At 43.9% G+C, this 19,619-nt stretch overlaps 1 protein-coding gene across 2 annotated transcripts in view; it reads right to left on the minus strand.

Annotated features, from left to right (window-relative positions):
- The window catches only part of RHBDL3 (rhomboid like 3), a 69,441-nt gene extending 51,571 nt beyond the window's left edge, over nt 1–17,870 (minus strand). The window contains exons 1-2 of one of the 2 annotated variants that reach the window (XM_074188966.1): nt 17,748–17,870; nt 15,714–15,737 (exon numbers count right to left, since the gene is read on the minus strand). In XM_074188966.1, coding sequence (XP_074045067.1) covers nt 15,714–15,737; nt 17,748–17,870 — 147 coding nt within the window. The remainder of the gene's footprint in view (nt 1–15,713; nt 15,738–17,747) is intronic. The other variant, XM_074188967.1, reaches the window with a different exon arrangement.
- Nucleotides 17,871–19,619: the final 1,749 nt, after the last annotated feature.

The raw sequence follows: 19,619 nt of genomic DNA on the forward strand, positions 1-19,619 counted from the left end.
AATGATCTCCCTCCTCATCTCCCAGCTTCCTTCAATTCCCAGCTAAAATTCCAGCCTTTCAAGGAAGCTTATCCCAATCCCTGTTAATTCTAGCTTCTTCCCTCAGTGATTGTCTCCAATCTATCCTGGCCGTATTTTGTTTGCATTTGTTGTTTAGTTGATTAGTTCTGACTTTCTGTGCATCCCATTTGAGGTTTTCTTGGACGAGATACTGGAATGGTTGGCCATTTCCTTCTCCAGATCATTTGTCAGATAAGAAAAATGAGTTGTGACATGACTCCTTGAAAGCAAAGGCTGTCTTTTCTCCCCTGTATTTAACATAGTGCCTACCACATAGTAGGTGTTTAATAAATGTTAATTGATTGACCACAATTGTACTCATTTAACATTCTGCTGACTATTGCCAGTTGGATAAAGTGACTTGCTTTTGTGATTATTAATTAAATGGCTTCTGTCTCGGATTGGCTATGACTTGTAAGGCCAATCCTATAACCTCTTTCTGCTTCAAAGTGCTCCTTCTCTTCCTATTCCTTACACTTATGATGAAAATGTCTGGGCTGGGACTCTCATTAGGCACTTTCAGAGCAAATTAGCCCTAAAAACAAAAGGTAAAAAAGATTCTATTGGTTTGATTACCACCATAAATCCCCATCTCTCCTCCTACCATTATTCACCATTATTAGTTATTTATTTATAAGAACTGATGTGCTTGGATGGGAGATCCTAAATCTTTAATAAAAGGGTCTTAACATGGAGTTTGAGAATGTTAAGAAAATATTACTGATAACTGTATTTCAGTATGATTGGTTTCCCTTATAATCCTATATATTTTATTTTATATATTAAAAACCATTCTTCTAAGAGGAGTCCATAGGCTGGATTTGCCATATTGTCAAAGGCATACAGGACACAAAAGGGATTAGAAACTCCTCACTAAATTAAAGGAAAGGAGGTATATCTAAATTAGGGAATGGAGAAAGTGTGAGTACTGAGCAACTTAGGGGTGGTCTGAATTCGAAGGGAAGGTGGGGGGTTTGGGAGGTGGACAATCCAGGGTAGGGTTGCTGGAGGAATGTGAGCAATGAATGGGGCTACAGGGGCCCAGCTGGGAGAGATGAATTGGACCAGTGGGTAAAGGGAGTAGCCTCAGGGCGTTAGGGCTCTGAATAGCATCCAGGGTGGCTGGGGCGCCAAATGAGGCATAAGGCCAAGTTAAAGATGCAGTCTGAAAGGGTTGGGGGGAGCAGAGGGAGGCTAAATGGGCCCAATGGGAAGCCCATTAACACAAAGTGCTGGCACTAAAGGAGAAGCCCCCACAAGTCCCCTCCTCCCACCCACCTGCCAAGGCCTTGAAAAGAGCCTCAAGCGGCTCAGTAGGAATTTTTAATCCAGCCAGCACCCCCGCCTTCTGGCCCCCTAATCCACCCCAGCTCCTCCCCTCCCCTCCCCAGCACCAGGCTCTCAGACATCCTGTACCTCCCTTTCCTCAAACCCTTTTCCTGACACTCTACAAATAGATACAGTCTCTGCCTGGTGTCCTTCCCTACTTCCTCAAGATGGGAAGGGGGGGGGTTCACAGAAAAGAGACCTCGACTGAGAACCCAAGAAGCTGGATTTTAATTTCTTTGTGCCTCTGTTTCCTCATCTGTCAAATAGCCTGGTCTCAGGTACTGGAATTTAGAATCAAATGAGTTGTGTTCAAATCTTGCCTCTCATTTACTACTTGTGTGACTTTGGGCAAGTAATTTCTACTCTCTGGCTTCAGGTTCCTCATCTGTAAAGGGAGGGAGTTGTGACCAGTTTGATGTCTGTGAATTGTTAGACTGTTAGAAGCCTAAGAGGTAGGTCAGGAGGGTGAATCAGCACTCAGGACAAGACAGCTCCAAATCGGCTCTTGGAGGGAACGCCAGGCTAGTCAGGTAGAATCTGACTTTGTATACTTACACTTTGTCTGTTTTAGTCCTCCCCCAGGCTAGGATGGGGTGTCTCCAAGCAAAATGTGAGTGTTGAATTTAACCTAACCCCAGGAGGTTAGCAGAGTGCCTTGATTCTCTAGTCCCAGAAGCACCATCTCACAAACTGACTCTCCTTGTCTTCTCTCACTTACTACCTGAGTGACCTTGGGCAAGTCATTTTTAGCAACCTAGGGCTCGGTTTCCTCAGATGTGACACAATGTAATTGGATTCACTGACCTCTCAATTCCTTTCCAACTTGAAATATAACAAACTTATGCCAAATTTAATTCCTTTCATTACAGCAGCATAGTGAAGAGGAAAGAATGATGGATTAGAGGTCAAAAGACCAAGGTTGGAATCTCAACTCTGTCACCTATTACTTGTGCAATCTCAGTCTTCACTTCATTTTTCTTTCCTTTTTTGTTAAATGAAGAGATAGACATATCCCTCAAGGAGGTCAACAAGAAAGCCTCTATAGAAAAGAAAATATAGCAATACTTGAGTTAAAAGAAAGGAATTAGGAATTAAGTAGGTGCCCATGAACTGGGGAATGCTTAAACATACTGTGGTAGCTGAATGTAAGGGAACATTGCTATTCCTTAGGAAACAAAGACTATGAAGAATTCAGAAAAGAATAGGAAGATTTATGTGAATTGATATTGAACTAAGCTGAATCCCACAAGTAGAACAATATCACGTAGACAATGCCTACAGTGAAAATGAAAGAAACATCAAGGCATTAAAATGGCCTATCAGCCCTAGAGAAGTGTTGTAAGAATGCAATTCTTCCTTTTTTGCAAAGATGCAATACTAGAGGAAGGAAAACTCCAAAATTTAAACTTAATTTTGCTGAATTGGTTATTATTCTCTTTCTTATTCTTTGATATAAGGGTTGAATATTTGGGAGGAAGAGAAGAAGCATTTACTGGGAAATAACAAAAACAAAAGATGGCAATAAACATTTTTTAAATGAAAATTTTAAAGGAAGTGTATATTCTTCATATTTCTTTCAGATGACCTCTAAAGTCCTCTTTTGCTCTAAATGTACAATCCTATGTATGAAAGGCAGTTAGGTGGTGCAGTTGTTAGAGCACTGGCCCTGGAGTCAGAAGGACCTGAGTTCAAATGTGACTTTAGATACTTGCTAGCTGTGTGACCTTAGACAAGTCACTTAAACCTGATAGCCTCACATTCAGGGCCATCTCCTGTCCTTCACATCTGGCTACTGGGTCCCAGATGACTTCTGGAGGAGAAAGTGAGGTTGGAGACCTAGCACAGCACCCCTTCACTCAAATCCAATACACGTGATTATCATGACCTCACCTCCATGATATCATGGCCTTCTTCCAGAATGAAGGACAAGCAACAACAATCCTGTGATCCAGTCTCCTCCCTGAAGGAGCTTACATTCTATTAGGAGAAGAAGGATGGGGAACATGTACAAAGATAAATTCAAAATACATTTGGTCCTGTCGTGTCTTCCTAATTTTCTTACCATTTCTTCATTTTTGTTTCTGGATCATTCTCCAACAGTCATTCTCACTAATCCTAACAAACAAGATAGAGGAAGATCCTACTGCTCGAGATATAGCTGAGAGAAGCTCCATTTGGGTTCAAGAAGCTTTCAATATCTCCAAGGGCCAGTCAGGAAGCCAACCCTCCAGCTTCTCCCAAACCTGGTCTATTCCAAACCTCAGCAATTCCCATCATCTATTAAGCAGTTGAATGGCATAGCAGAGTGTAAATTTGCTGCAGGATGAGCGGAGTTCAAATCCTGCCTTAGTCATTTACAGTATGACCCTTAATAAGTCACCAATAAAAACCTCAAACCACCTCTCCTAGTGGGGGTTCAAATGTGAAAATATACATAAAATTCTTTGCAAAGCTTAAAGCATTAGACAAATGCTAGCTATTATCATTATCAGAGCAGTATGTCCCCTAAGGGAAAAAATACAAAAGGATAACAGATGTCCGTTCTCTGGGATGCAGGGGAAGGGAGGGGTTTGGATGGTTGACTTGACTCTTCAATATGCCTTCTTAATCATGAATCTGAGTTGAGTAGAATTAACGAGCCTGCCCAGGGGTCACTGTTCTATAGAGCTGACCCAACCCCTCCTCAAACCATTCATAGACATTTACAGCTTCCCATAAATAAAGTTCAGGCCAGCAGCTGCTGGAGGAGATGGGGGGAGGGGGAAGATAGCAACAGGACTCCAGGGCTTCTCAATGGGAATAGGGAAAGGGCTCCATAAATCATGCCACCTTACATTACCATGATGCTTTTTACTACCAAAATTAAATCACTTTTGTCCTTATGTTGACTGAGGACAAGCTAAAAAAGTGTTAACCAAATAATAACAATACTAGATTGCATTTATATAGTTATTTAATATTTGCAAAGTGCTTTACAACTATTATCTCATTTGATCCTTACAAACCCAAAAGATAGGTGCTATTATTAATTTCATTTTACAAATGAGGAAACTGAGGCAAGCAGAGGTTAAGACTTTCCCAGGGTCATGCATCTAGACCTGAGTCTGAATTTGAACTCAAGTCTTCCTGAATCCAGGTCTGGTGTTCTACCCATAGAACCAAAGAAAAGAGTCATGTAACCACAGACCTAGAGTTAGAAGGGGCTCCAGAGATGATTTAATTTATACTTTTTTCCTCTTCTCTATTTTACAAATCAGTCAGTTAACAAGATTGAAGTTACTTCTATGAACTTGGCCCTGTGCCAGATGCAGAGAATGAAAAGACAAAAATTAAACAGTCCCTGCCCTCGGGAAGCTTACATTCATTCTATTGAGGGAAGATAACAGGAGAGTAAATATAAATATAAAGAGTTAAATAGAATGATGTCAGAATGCATAGAACTCTTCTTCCTGAGTTCAAATCTAGCCTCACACATTAACCGTGTGACCTAACCCTGCCTGCCTCAGTTTCCTCATCTGTAAAATGTGTTGGAGAAAGAAATGGCAAACCACTCCAGGATCTTTGCCAAGAAATGAGGTCATAAAGAATCAGACACAACTGAAAAGCAATTGTACAAAAGCTAAATACAAGGAAAAGCAGGAGAATTATTAATAGTTGGTGGGGTTCAGAAAAGACTTTATAAAGAAAGTGAGGATTTGGAGGAGAAGTATTTCATGAGGCAGAGGATAGTGAGAGGTGAGGAGGGAGAAGAGGAAACTGAGATCCACATTTTAAGTGATTTTTCCAAGAGGTTTAAGGAAATAAGATCATGTGGTAGAAGATTGAGTAAACCATTTGCTTCCCTGGGTCTCAGTTTTTTTATCTGAAAAATGAAGAAGTTGGTACACTCTTAGAGCAGCCAAAACTCAATGCCATCGGCTGCCTCTAAGTCAATGGGCTTAGGAGGGGCAGAAATTGATATCTATATGCTAGTCAAGACCAATGAGGGAATTTACTTTGCTTAAGCTTTGCTTATCCAGGCCACCACAGAACTTCTTCCTTTCTATGGCTTTCAAGGAATTTCGGGTGCTGGGGAGTCCACTTCCTCCCTAGATTTCCCATTCTGTTGAGGGACACTACAAATTATCAACAGATTCTAGAAGTTCCACCCATCAGTTCTAGTTCTACCTTAGGGATTCAATAGAATAAATCTTTTCCTGCTTTTGACAGTTTTCCTGAATTTAAGATAATTATCATGGTGCAATAGAAGGAAAATTGAATTGAAGGCAGAATATTCAAATTCTGTCTCTGATATAAATTACCTGGGTAACTTGAGGCCAGTTTCCTCAACTGCAAAATGAGGGGTTGACTAAGAAGGCCTTGGAGGTCCATCCCAGTTCTAGCTATATGATCCTAGAATCTCCCTCAACCCAAGCCATCTCTGGGTGAAATATGCCCACTTCAGACATGTGCAAACTCAAATGTACCCATAAAAGTACTGCTAGTCAATGAGTCGGTCCAACAGACCCTACCTAGACTCGTGAAATCCTAGGACTGTAAGGAACTTTAGAGAGCATTGCATTCAGCTCCATCTTTCTAAAGAAAAGGGAGTTGAGGTCCCTGGAATGGAAAAGATTTACCCAGGTTTACACAGCTAGTGAGAAATCCTGCCAAAGATTCCAAGTTAAGCAAGTCCAATGTTCTTTGAATTCACGAACCAGGGAGATTGTCTAGAAATTGGACAAAAAGTCAATTCTTACTCAAAGTCTAGTGGCCTGTTGGGTAGGAGTGCCTTCCTTCCCCTTCTTTTGCTGTCTCACCCCTCCCCAGCAAGGCACAGTCAGTTATGTAGTAAATAGTCAACATTTATATACCACATTAGGATTTTAGAATACAATAATGATGAGAATGATGATGATGGCTAGAATTTATATAATACTTTAAGGTTTTAAAGTGCTATGATGATGATGATGATGATGATGATGATGATGATGATGATGATGGCTTCAACCTCAATGCTCTTTCTACTATACCAAGAAACCAATAATTAGCTGTGTGACCTTTGACAAGTCATTTCCTTTTCTCTAAACCTCAGTAAAATAGAGGGAGGAAGGTCTGGCTTAGAGGACTAAAAAGTCCCTTGAAACTCTAAGATCTCTTTGGATACATGGAGACAGATGAATGCAGTCAAACCAGTTTAATAAAGATAGGGAGGGGTAAAAGTTCCATGCTCTGGCCCCTCAGGCAATTCTTCCTCTGGAGAATTTTACCTAGTCACACCTCTCCTTTTTCTCTGGGAAGTTTGGGTAGAAAGGACAGCCCCTATCTCCTTTAAGCTCCAGACTCAAAGAATATAGTAACATCCCAGAGGGAAGAAAGAATCCGAGAGAGAGAAAAAAACCAATTTTTAGTCATAATCTCCATTCCTGGGAAAGAACCATCCATTTGAGTGGGTACATAAGATGCTTCCTTATCCCTTGGCAGGAAACTTCTCACCCACCTGCAATTTTACACATTGAGAACTGGAAGGGATATTTGAGGTCAACAAGTCCAAATTCTATCTTCCAGAAGATGCTCCAAGACTTAAAATGGATAAGTCAGGAAAGAAGAAAATAGCAGAGCCAACATTTGAACTCAGACCTTTTGACTGAGTTCAGATAGATTCTTTTCATCATTTGGGCAAGAAGCAAGGAAACATGCCTTCTAGAATCCATTCCAAACCTGGTTAATTTTATGTATTCTAGACTTAAAAGGTCATAGATTCAAGAAACAGATAAGGAGGTATCATTCACAACTATGGATAGGGGAAATTTTCTTGACCAAGCAAGGGATAGAGAAATTAGTAGTAGATAAGATGGACAAGAATATGATTTTTTTTTGTTTGTGGAATAATAGAAATAAAAGAGTTAATAAAACTACATTGAGGGATGAGGAGAGCAATAAGGATAGGATGTTTTTGGAGTGGATAGAAGCAGTCTCATGTATCCTGACCTCCGCTTAAAAATGTAAAAGTAAAGAGAAATTCAATTCCAAACAGCTGGATAATGTATAAAATATTTGGGAACCCCCCTACCAAGAGACACGTAGGAAGTATATGAACATAATAACAAAACACTCATTATGAAAATATAGACAGGCCAAAAAAAATTGGAGACTTACTAATTGTTCATGGTTGGGACATGCTAATATAATACAAATGACAACAAATAAATAATACAATATTTTGAACTAAAATAGTACTAAATAATATAAAATAATAGTACCTAAATAACAAGATAGTGACTAAAGTGATTTACTTGTCTAGTGGCAGACCAAACTAACAAAAGATAATTTTATATAGTTAGAAAAAAAATAACAAAATTTATTTGAGGAATGAAAGATCAAAAATCTCAAGGGAAATAATGAAAAAATGGTATGTCTAATCATAGGATTCTAGTGATACCAGATCTCAAATCATACTACAAAATGCTAGTCATCAAAACTATTTGGCATTAGTTTAAAAAAACAACAAAAAAGTTGACTGGTGAGACAAAAATAAACACAGAAGCATAGTATTTGCTAAACCCAAAGCTCTCTATTGGGAAAATTGAAAGACCATCTGACAAAAATTCAAATTAGACTGAAATCTCACTCTATATACTGCAATAACCTCCAATTGGATATATATTCTTGACCTAAAAAGTCACACCATAAATAGATTAAAAAAATAGAGAGATATCATCCACAACTATGAATAGGGAAAGATTTCCTGACCAATTAAGGGATAAAGAAATTAATAGTATATTAGATGGACAATTTTGATACATCAATTTAGAAAGTTTTTACATAAATAAAATCAATGTAGCTAGACTTAAAAGGGAAATTGTTAACTAAGGAAAATCTTTTATGTTTTTATGCTAAAAGTCTGATATTCAAAATATAGGAGGAAACTGATTTCAAATCAGTTTGAAAACATGAACCATTCCCAGTAGATAAATGATCAAAAGATATGAAAAGGCAGTTCTCAAAAAGAAGAAAAGTCAACATCAATACAAAAATGCTCCAAATCACTAATGAAAGAAATGAAAACTAAAAAAAAAACTTTCCAAATTAAAAAAAAGGAAAATATAATTGTTGGGGGGTAGGGAGGAAAGGCACATTGGAGCAATGAGGGTAGATTTGTGAATGATTGGCTGACTCTGGTGTACCCCTGGTTCTTAACTCTCCTCATAGTGGCCCAAGGTAGATGCTTAATAAATATTTATTGACTGACTATATAATCAGTGCAATGACTTACCAAGACTTTAGAGGATTGATGATGAAGCAAATGTTCTACTTCCTTTTAGAGAAGTGATGGACTAGAGGTACAGTATGAAACATACATTTTAGGTATGGTCAGTTTTATGGGTACATTTTGCTTAGCTAAGCTAATTTGCTTTAATTGAAGTTCTTTTTGGGGAGCTAAGAATTGGATGATGGAGGGGACCTAGTGATTTTAACAATAATTAGCTCCGAAAGTTTTGCACAGTGTTTTATAAGTATTTTCTCATCTGAAACTCATTTAAAAAAACTAGCAGATATAGGTACTATTACCATGCCCATTTCACAAATGAGGAAACTAAAGCTGAGGAAAGTTAAGTGATTTTTTTCCCAGGGTCAGACAGCTACTTTTTAGGGATATTTAAATTCATGTTTTCCTAACCCCAGGACCACCTAGGACTCCCTAATAGTAGTAATGTCAGCAAAATAGAAAGATCGTCAATGAAAGATTTTTTAAAAAATACACAGAAGAGACCTCTATTGGCTAATTGAGGTTTAGAAGGCATGATAGGTAAGAGAACTTTGCAACTAACTATGCTGAATTAAGTCTATACTTAAAAAGTCTATGTGTAATTAGATTCTCAGCTTCATATATAATCTTTTTTTTCTGATCTTTGGTGTATAGAAAAAAAGTTCATTTTCATTGGTGTTTGGTATGTCTAGAATATCTAAACAGATTTTTTTTAATATAAGGGGTGAGGGGGAGGGTAGTGGGAGATAGAGGATGAGGTCTTAAGTTCTTTTTAAGCCTCTTCCCTTTGTCCCTGACTGGGAGCCCCTCTCTCAGCTCATTAATCGCATGTTCCAGGGACACGGGGTCTTGGCGTAGTAGCAGATGACACAGCCTCAGGGGCAGGTGTCTCTCCCTCTGTGCCTGTATAATCTATTCAACCCTCTTGTCTGTTCCCCTTTTCTTAGAGTATCCTTGAGCCAGCTTGCTGGAGGACTGCAAATGAGATAAGGCTTTGGGGTCAGGGGATGTGGAGGGTCCCCATATGGGGGAACCAATGGAAGGAAATCAGATGGAAGAAGTTTCTCTCCTTATAAGAGCTTCTATGATTTGGGAAAAGGCAGGGCCTGACATCTGTGGCTCTATCAGGGCCAACATCTCAAAGTATTTTTTTTATCCATAGTTTCTGAAGATATTGGCTATTTGAGATGTGACTGGTTATGTGACAAAGGTGTGAATTCTGGAGAGTGGGTTCTCAAGGCAGGGTCAAGGGATTAGACTCTAGAATAAGAAGAGATCTGACTCCACCTAGCCTAATCCCTTCATTTTAATGGGGGGAAACTGAGACCCAAGAAAGTGAAACTACTTGTCCAAAGCTACCCAGGTCCTAATGTTCAGAGGGAGGATGACTTTACCCAAAAACCCACCCTGCTCTGTTCCCATGGCAAATTTTTGAGTTTGCCATCACTACATCCTCTATCCCAACTCCCTTAGAAGCACCTGTAGCTTATTGGCGTCGTTGATTATTCTTTATGGTTAATAAGACAAAGGTGATGGGTTTGATGCCCAGGTAGGCCAAATACTTCATTGTTCCCTGGGTTAAGCTTTGCACAAATCCAGAATAAATAGAGTTGATGACCCATCAAACACAAATCTATCCCCTCCACCAGAAATAGAATTTCAAGGTGGTGCAGCCCATTGATGGCCAGCAGGTCAATGGCCCCATCATCATCTGGATATAAAAGATGGTATTCATAAGATCAATGATTTGGACCTAGGAGACTTTAAAGATTAAAGAACCCAGTCCCCCTACTTTACAAATGAGAAAACTGAGGCCCAGAATGGGCTTGGAAAATCAGATTTAGAATAGGAAAGGACCTCAGAACTTAGTCCAACTCCCTTTGTCTATAGATGAGGAAACTGAGACCAAGGGAGTCATTAGGATCAGAGAACCCTTTAAATCTAGAAGGGACCTTGGGGACTATCCAGTTCAATCCTCTTAATTTAAGATGAAGTTACAAAGGCTTGGGAAGTTGAAGTGACTTTGTACAAAATTCTATTAAACCAGCTTCTTTCTCCTTGCCTCTTCCGTAATATATCCCCAGTTATATTTGTGCTGGGTGTGTGGGGGCGGGGCGGGGTCTGAGAATTAGAGTTCTCTCTCTCTGTGTAAAGTAATGGTTATCATAGTTGAAATGAATTGGGCATTTTGAGGTTTGCAAAGAGTTTTCTTTTTCTTTCTTTTTTTTTTTTTAAGATTTTTGCAAGGCAAATGGATTAAGTGGCTTGCCCAAGTCCACACAACTAGGTAATTATTAAGTGTCTGAGACCAGATTTGAACTCAGGTGCTCCTGACTCCAAGGCTGGTGCTTTATCCACTACACCACCTAACTGCCCTTGCAAAGAGTTTTAAATGTGTTATTTCAATTGGTCTTTGCACCATGAAGTAGGTGTCATTATGACACCCATTTTACAGATAAGAAAACTGAACCTAAGAAGCATTAAAAGACTTACTTAAGGTCACACAGGGAGTAGGTGCCTAATTTGGGATTTAAACTCAAATTTTCTGTCTCTAAGTCAGACACTCTTCCACTTAGCTGTCCTCAAAAATAATAGTAAACATATGTGTGTACATTTTATATCTCTCTCTATATATATATCACTTTAAGATTTGAAAGGCATTTTTATATACTCTATAAGTGAAAGGAAGGAATAATCATTTATTAACTACCTACTATTTGCTAGACATTTGTATGTGTATGTGTATATGTGTGTGCATATATCTACTGTTATAAGATTTGAAAGTCACTTTTATTTTCCCTATAATTGGAAGGAATAAGCATTTATTAAGCACCTATTCTTTGCTAGACACATGTGTGAGTATATGTAAATGTATATATATATATATATATATATGCCATTTTAAGATCTGAAAAGGACTTTATGTATACACTATAATTGGAAGGAGGGAATAAGCATTTATTAAGCACCTACTATTTGCTAAACAAATATATATATATATATATATATATATATACTTACATACCTATGTGCATATATATCATAAGATTTGAAAAGGAATTAGGAATAAGCATTTATTAACCACCTGCTATTTACTAGCCATATATATATATATAAAGTTTTTAAATTTGAAAAGAACTTTATATATATCTACACTAAACTCGGAAGGAATAAGCAATTATTAAGCACTTACTATTTGCTAGAAAAATGTGTATATATAATTAAATATAAATGTATAACATTTGGAAGACATTTTATATATGTAAATACACACAGTATTATTGGGAGGCAGGAATTAGTTGTTAGACATTGCACTAACCACTTTTCTTTGTTTTTTGGTAACACATTAGGGTTAAGTAACTTGCCCCAAATCATACAGCTAGTAAGTATCAAGTGTCTGAGACCAGACTTGAACTCAGATCTACCGGATTCTAGGGCCGGTGTTCTACCCACAGCGCCACCCAGCTGCCCTGCTAACCACTTTTCAAATGTGTTCTTATGTGATCCTTACAACAAGCCCGGGAGGGGTGTTGTTATTATTCTCATTTTACAACTGAAGAAACTGAGGAAAATCGAGGTTATAAGTGACTTGCTCAGTCACACAACTAGGAAATATTTGATTCTGCATTTGAACTCCAAGTCTTCCTGTATGGGAATAAGTCTCCCATAGTCCCTCTGCTAAACTTTCTAGACTTCAGATGGTCCAGCCCCTTTACCTAATCATGAACCAGGGCTAAAGGAAGAAAAAAGAGATTGAATGAAATCCTATCAAATACATTTCCCCAGGTGAACAGCTCTTTTTAGATCTCTTTGCCCTTCCATCAGTCCTAGGGTAAGATCAGAGGATCACAGATTTAAAACTGGAAAAAAAAAACTTTAGAGGCCCATCTAGTCTAATATTCTCATTTTACAGATTAGAAAAATGACACATTCAGAAAAGTTCAGTGATTTGCCCAGGATCACACAGTCAATAAAGGTAAAATTCGAACCCAGGACTCTTGGGTCCAAGCCAGAGAATGGTCCAGTTATCTCACTGCCTAAAAAGAAGAGAAACTCAAACACAGACCAGGTGAATGTCAAGTCTTAACACGGAGAACACTAACAGGACAAAAATAGAAGGAAATGATTAAGGCAATGTGGTATAGGAGAAACAGCACTCTGTTCAGAGTTAGAAGAGTTCAAATTCTACTTCTCACACTTACTCAGTCTTTCAGTTCCTCAGTTTCCTCATCTGTAAAATGAGGAAATTGGAGGTCTAGATTTATGATCTTAGAATCCTAGGAAATGAATCATCAAGGATTTACAAAATGAGGCAGGATGGAGATTAGATTTAAGGCCAAACATCCTGAGCATGGATTAACTGAAAGATGTTGCAGTAGTGCATATTCTGGAGATCTGTAAGAAGAGATTCAATTCCTGTTTGTTTAGGATGTTTAGTTTCAGGGGAGGGAGGGTTGGGGAGTAGGGTGGGTATCAAAAGATGATGTTGGGGTGGCTAGGTGGCACAGTGGATAGAGCACCAGCCCTGAAATCAGGAGTACCTGAGTTCAAATCTGGCCTCAGACACTTAATTATCTAGCTGTTCGGCCTTGGGCAAGCCACTTAACCCCATTGCCTTGCAAAAACTAAAAACTAAAAAAAATGATGATGTTCAATGTTCCCTTCTGCCTTGAGGAACAAGGATCGTCTAGGATCCCTGCTATGTATGACCACATTTGTCCTTTAGGTATCCCCCATTGCATCTCTTAATAGTTTTTCAAAATCAATAGAAAAAGTCTATCTGAAAATGTAAATACATGCAACCTAACAGAACTAATGAGACAAACAAACAAGAGAGGAAGACGGAGAGAAGAGGGGGAGAAAGGGGGAGTGGGAAGAGCTAGGAAGAGGGAGGGAGAGAGGGATATGTAGGGGGAGAAAGAGGGAGGATGAGGAGAGAGATGAAGGAGGGAGGGTGGGGGAGAGAGACACAGAGAGAAAATAGACTTTATTCAGATTCTTAAACAAGCAGGTATGTGAAAGGCTAATGCAAGTCATATTCACATCCTTGAGAAAACATGCCCCGTCCCACCATACCTGTCCCTGGGGAACCCTCAGTGGAAGGACAATGACTCCCAAATTGTATTGCTCCAGCTCTTCAGACCCTTAACTGTTAAGATATCTCCATCATTTTTTGTGGCTTCAAACTTAGCAATCTTTTTCTTCCTTCTCCAAAAAAGGTCCTCCCCCACTATCTGATTTTGTGACTCAAAGCCAAGGAGTTATCTTTGATGCCTCACTCAAACCACAAACATTTATTAAACACCTGCTTTTCATCAGGCCCTGTTCTAGGTCCTGAAGATACAAAGATAAACACCAAAACAATCCCTTCCCTCAAGATGCTACTTTCTGTCAGGGAAATCCATAGTAAAATAGACACAGAGGAGAGGCATAATAATTTGAGGGGATCCTAGCATCTGAGAAAACATCTGGAAAGACCTCATGAGGGAGATGCCCTCCAGAAGAGAGTTTGGAGGGAGGCTAATGACTCTTAGAGTTGGAAATGAGGACAGCAATATGAATAGTGAAGAGAGTACTGGACTTAGAGACCTGAAACAGAGTCACACAATCCAGGTCAAGTCCCTTAAACAATTGGTGCCTCAGTTTCCATATATATATATATAATAAAGGGGTTGGACTTTATGGCCTCTAACCCTCTTCTTCCAGCTCTAAATACATGATCACATCATCTTATCTCCAATATATACACACAAATGTACACACACACACACACACACACACACACACACACACACAGTAATCAAGTCCTGCTAATTCTTCTTTCTTGATCTCTACTTCTTAGGTCCATTCCTGTCCATTCTTGATGGTTTTCCTCTAGTCCAAACTCTCACTACCTCACCCTTGATTTGTATTTTTCATTATTCATCCCCCTCTTTCCACTCTCTCTCTCTACTTCCAGTTCATTTTACATACCAATGCCAGATCAAACATGCTAAAACTTGGTGGCAAGCAGGTGAAACATCCCCTTCTCCACCCTACACTCAAAAACTAGCAATTACCTACAGGATAATGTTATAAGATCAAAGCATTTTGAGCTAAAAGGAACCTCAGATATCACCTTGTCCAGACACCTGATTTTACAATTGAGGAAACTGAGGTGCCAAGAAGACCAACTTGCCCATAGGGCTTTCACCTGCCATTCTAAGTCTCTCACAATCTGGCTCTACCTCTCTTTTTCTACCAGCTTTTAGTGATCCCCTCAAATTAGCTAGTATCTATTCTCTGAATCCCCCCACTTGGACCCTCTGCTGTAATCTCAGTGGTCGATTCCACGCCTCCTCTCTCTATTTTTTTAATACCCAACCTGGACTGGCCTGATGCCTCCTCTGCACCTATCCATTATGTGGTCTCCTCAAAGGGAGGGGTTTTTAAAGATGCTGCCCAAGGACAGAGTGGTTTCCGTCCTGAAGGTCAGAGCTCTATTTCAAGGCTTAAAAGCTCTAACCCAATATTTCCAAACACACTGACCCTCCCCCAGACTGCAATCCTAAATACTGCAGATAATCCCATTTTCCAACCTTGGTTACTGCCCCCCCCAACTTTGGGTGAAGTAAGTGAATCAGCCCTTAAATGGAATGCTCTGAGTCACCCTGGGAAATCAGTGATAATCCTAGGGTGGTAGCTACCCCCCCCCCCCCCACGGGATTGTTGTCCCAGCCTTCCCCACTATGCAAGCCCACTGGAGTGCAAAGGATTCCCCAAGTCGATCAATCATCAGTAATAATTTTCCTTTAGGTTAAATCGGATCTGCATCTAAGTTTTCAATGGGTTTTGGAATGGGAGTAAAGAATGGCTTGAGGAAAGGACATGTTCCCCAGGGGAAAGACCCATCCAAGGAGGAGAACAGGGCTCCTTTTGATGCTCGGAGATCAGAAACACGTCAAGCCACACCCACAGAACGACGTCATCATCTCCGTGAGCAGCCAAGCCTGGGAAACCCACGCAGCAGGAAGACTGATAGTCCTGGGGAGGGGGGAGTTGGGGAAAGGGGGGGCCGAATTAACTGCTCACATACCTGATCAAACAGGACTTTCCAGTGCTGACAGAGAGGGAAGCCGTGCAGGAGGGGAGAGGAAGAGGAGGATGAAGAGGAAGAAAAGGAGAAAAGAAAGAAAAAAAATGCTCAGCATTAGGGCATCTGTAACATTAGAAATGCAGCTGATCTGGCCTCCTAGCTTCTGCATTACATTGGTCTCCAGGCTGCAGAATTGGCAATGAGAGACTAGAGGAGAGCCAGTGAGCTGGGCAGTCCTGGTTTTCCCCAACCCATTTCTCCCCCTCCCTATCCCACCCCGAGTCACTTGTCTGCACCAAACACAGGAAGGAGAAAGGGCAGCAATTCCCTTTCTTTTTCTTAGGGCAAAGGGGGAACCACTCTTTGTGCATCTGGGGGAGAGCACCTCAATCCTGGGGTGAAGGGGGTGGGGAGAGAAGCGTAGCCTGAGTCCCATTACCGAAGGATACAATGACCCTAACTCGGTCAGCAGCCTGACTCCCATGCCTTCTCCCCACGCACTCAAGCCTTGAGAGAATACAGTCTCTCTGAAGACTGGGATCCCCGACTTGCAACAAGCCTAGATTTTTAGATCAAGCAGAGTATTTAGGAAATGCCCTAAGTAAGCATTTGAAATCAATTAGCCACCCAGATCCTGGGGCTTTGAGGTGAGTGCAAGTGGGAAGGCTGAGAAGGGGGTTTCTGCTTAGCCGTAGCACAACCCGAGGATGATTGGAGCTGCCCCAGATTTTCCGTACATCCAGATGGGTCTGTGGGGGTCACCACAAAGGCCAACACTGGCAGACATAGACATAGCTCATGGGGCCCCTGGGCAGAGGGCAGGGCTGGCTAGGCTGGTTTCTAATCTGTATTCCTGGGGAATCCTCTGCAGCTCTGAGAAAGTCATTAAGAAACTCTCTCCAGCCACAGCCGATCTCCCTAGCTCTGGCCAAGCCGGTCCTTCACTCCCCACGGCAGCAGAGACCCTAGTGCAAGCCAAGGACAGAGTTGGGACAGGGGCTCTTCCTGGAAAGAGACCAGGTGGTCATACTCCACCATCGGCAGAGAGGAACTGCATGCCCATTCGGCAGCTAATCTGGGGAAGCCCCCCCCCATGGGGTACCTCTGGGGCATCCCTTCCCCCACACCAGAAATCACAGCCCTTATTCCCGAGGGTCTCTATGATCGTTGGCTCCTGCCCCCCCCCCCCCAGTTCTCCCAGGACTCCAGTGCGAGCTCTAAGTTTCAATTCTACTGTCTGACCTAGCTTGGGCAGGAGGGGTGGGCGATAGCTCCCCCCACCCCAAACTGTATCCATGCGGACTGCAAGAAAGAGGAGAGGGCAGTCCCCAAGGGGCATCTCTCCTGCAAAAGGGCCGGCGGAGGAGAAGTCTGGCGTGGTGCTTCTGGGGATTCAAAGTGCCTCGTAGGTCATGAGTTGCGGGGTGAGGAGGGGAGGGGGAGTCACTGCTGGTGACGTCTCTGCCTCTGCGGGAAAGCTGTGTGTCCCGGGCACTGCACCATCCGCGGGGAGGGGGCTCTGCTGAAGAAGGGGACCCCGGACTCCTGGGCTCCATCCCAAGCGTCTCCGAGAAGGGACCCGGGCGGGGGCGAGGGCCACAGGCACGGGAATGGAGAGCCCTGGGGAAGGGAAGGCGCCGTGGAACTTGGGGAGGCAGCGTCCACTCGGAGCTGGGTGGGAGGGTGGCCGCGAGGAGCGGCAGCTTCAGCACTAAGTGTGGCCAGCTCCTCCGCGCCCGCGCCAGAGCGGGGACCCTTCCCTCGAGCTCCCTCCGCGGAGGAGCCCCCCGTCCCGGGACTTCTGCCTCTTGGGTCCTGGGGGTCCCGCTTCACCTTGAAGCCGCCAACTTGCAGCCTCCTGCTTAGAGGGAAGGCTTGGAAGGGGAGGGGAGGAGAACGGGGAGGAAGGGGGGGAGAAGGGGGAGAGAAAGGGGGAGACTGGGGGAGGGCAGTCCTGCCCCTTCTGCCGCTCCCCAAGGCGGCGCAGGGCAGGCGAGCCCCGGCCAGCCCCCCGCCGGCGACAGTCGCACTTACGTCCTCGGGGGCCATGGGCAGCGGCCGGTCGGGCCGGGGCCGGGGCTCGGGCTCCAGCTCCTCGATGCGCTCCGCCTCGGCACAGGCGGCCACGGCGGGGGCCGGGCCGGGCTGCTCGCCCATGGCCGAGAGCGTCCCGCGCGGGCCCGGCGCGCCCGCTACTTAACTTTCGGCGGGGGCCCCGGCGCGGCTCCGGGGGGCCCCGGGCGCAGCCACGGCGGCCGGCCGGCCGAGGGAGCGGGAGCCCGAGCGCCTCCGGCCGCCCCCGCCGCCCCTGCCGCCCCCGGCCCGGCCACGGGCCCCGGCCCCCATGGCCCCCGGAGCCGCCGCGGGCGCCGGCCGGACTTCTGCGCGCGCCTCGCCTGCCCGCGCCCTCCTCCCCCGGCCCGGCCCGGCCCCCGCCCCCCGGCTCGGCTCCGCCGCCGCCGCCCGGGCGCCCCTGGGCCGGCCCGCCCGGACCCCTCTCCGCCGCGGCTGCCCCGGCGCTCTGGCCCCGGCGCGCTGGCTGCCGCCGGCTCAGGCTCCTCCCCTCCCCCGGGCGGGGGCGGGGCGGGGCGGGGCGGGGGCGGGGCCGGCCCTCCCCTGCCCCCCCCAGCCTCCCAGCTCCGGGGCCAAGTTGGCCGTGTCCCCCCCCCCCCCCCCCCCCCCCCCCCCGCCGCAGCCTGGGGTCCCCCCTCGCCGCCCAAGAGCCGGGCCAGGCCAGCCCGGCGGGGAGGCTTCGGAGGCCCCTTCCCCGTGATGATAACAGTAACCCCGACGGCTGTGATACAATGTAGCCGCGGCCCGCAGGGCCGGACCCCCGTCTAGAAGTCCTGACTGTCCCCGGGGCAACCTTCAGTGACCCAGGAGACCCTCTGACTCCGGGGCTCTGCACTTGGTTTCGAGGTCCTGGACCTCCGGGACCCTCTCAAGAAGGCTCCGGATCCTTCCTCTCGAGAAGGCTCCGGATCCTTTCTCACAAGAAGGCTCTGGATCCTTTCTCACAAGAAGGCTCTGGATCCTTTCTCTGGAGAAGGCTCTGGATCCTTTCTCACGAGAAGGCTCTGGATCCTACTTCTGGAGAAGGCTCTGGATCCTTTCTCAGGAGAAGGCTCTGGATCCTTTCTCAGGAGAAGGCTCTGGATCCTTTCTCAGGAGAAGGCTCTGGATCCTTTCTCATAAGGATTTTTGAGGCTTAAAATAAAACATATAGGATTACCCCCCCAAACCCTATTAGATGGCATTTTTCTTTTACATTTGGACAGACTTCAGGTTAAGAACTGTATGAGACACGAAATTGCAAAGCATTTGCCCATATTTACTGAAAGGGAGAGTTTCCTCCTCCATAGGTCTCTCCACCAATGAAGTCCCTCCTCCTCCTTCTGATTAGGTATTATTCCAGCTGATAGCTAAGCAGTATTTTAAGGTTCAGAAATCCCTTTGTGTGCATTACTTAGTCAAAACTTCACTGGGAGGCTTTGCACATTTAAAAACGAGGAAACTGAGGTTCAGAGAAGTCAATTCACTCCCCAAGGACACAAAGCTAGTCATTATAAGAGGACAGGAAAGACTTTCTGCTTCCCAAGACCAGGGATCCACTACTCAATTTACCCCATTTCGTTTTCCCATAAAACCCAAAGTTTCTGTCATCACACGGTATCCCCTCTCTCCCCACTTTGCCAAATGAGCTGTTCTGAGGATTCTGGGAGAGAAATCCTTCCTGTAGGTGATGAGGAAGTGGAAGAAGGGGTGGCATGCACCTAGGGGAAATAACTTTAAGTTGCAAAGGACTTGATCCCAGGCACAACTGGGAAAAGGGAGAAATACGTAGGAAGAATGGAGGAAAGAACAAGATGGGGCCAGAAGAGGGCAAGGAGTGGAAGAAGGGAGAAG

This window comes from Macrotis lagotis, chromosome 5 (genome assembly GCF_037893015.1).
Source record: "Macrotis lagotis isolate mMagLag1 chromosome 5, bilby.v1.9.chrom.fasta, whole genome shotgun sequence".
NCBI classification, from domain to species: domain Eukaryota; kingdom Metazoa; phylum Chordata; class Mammalia; order Peramelemorphia; family Peramelidae; genus Macrotis; species Macrotis lagotis.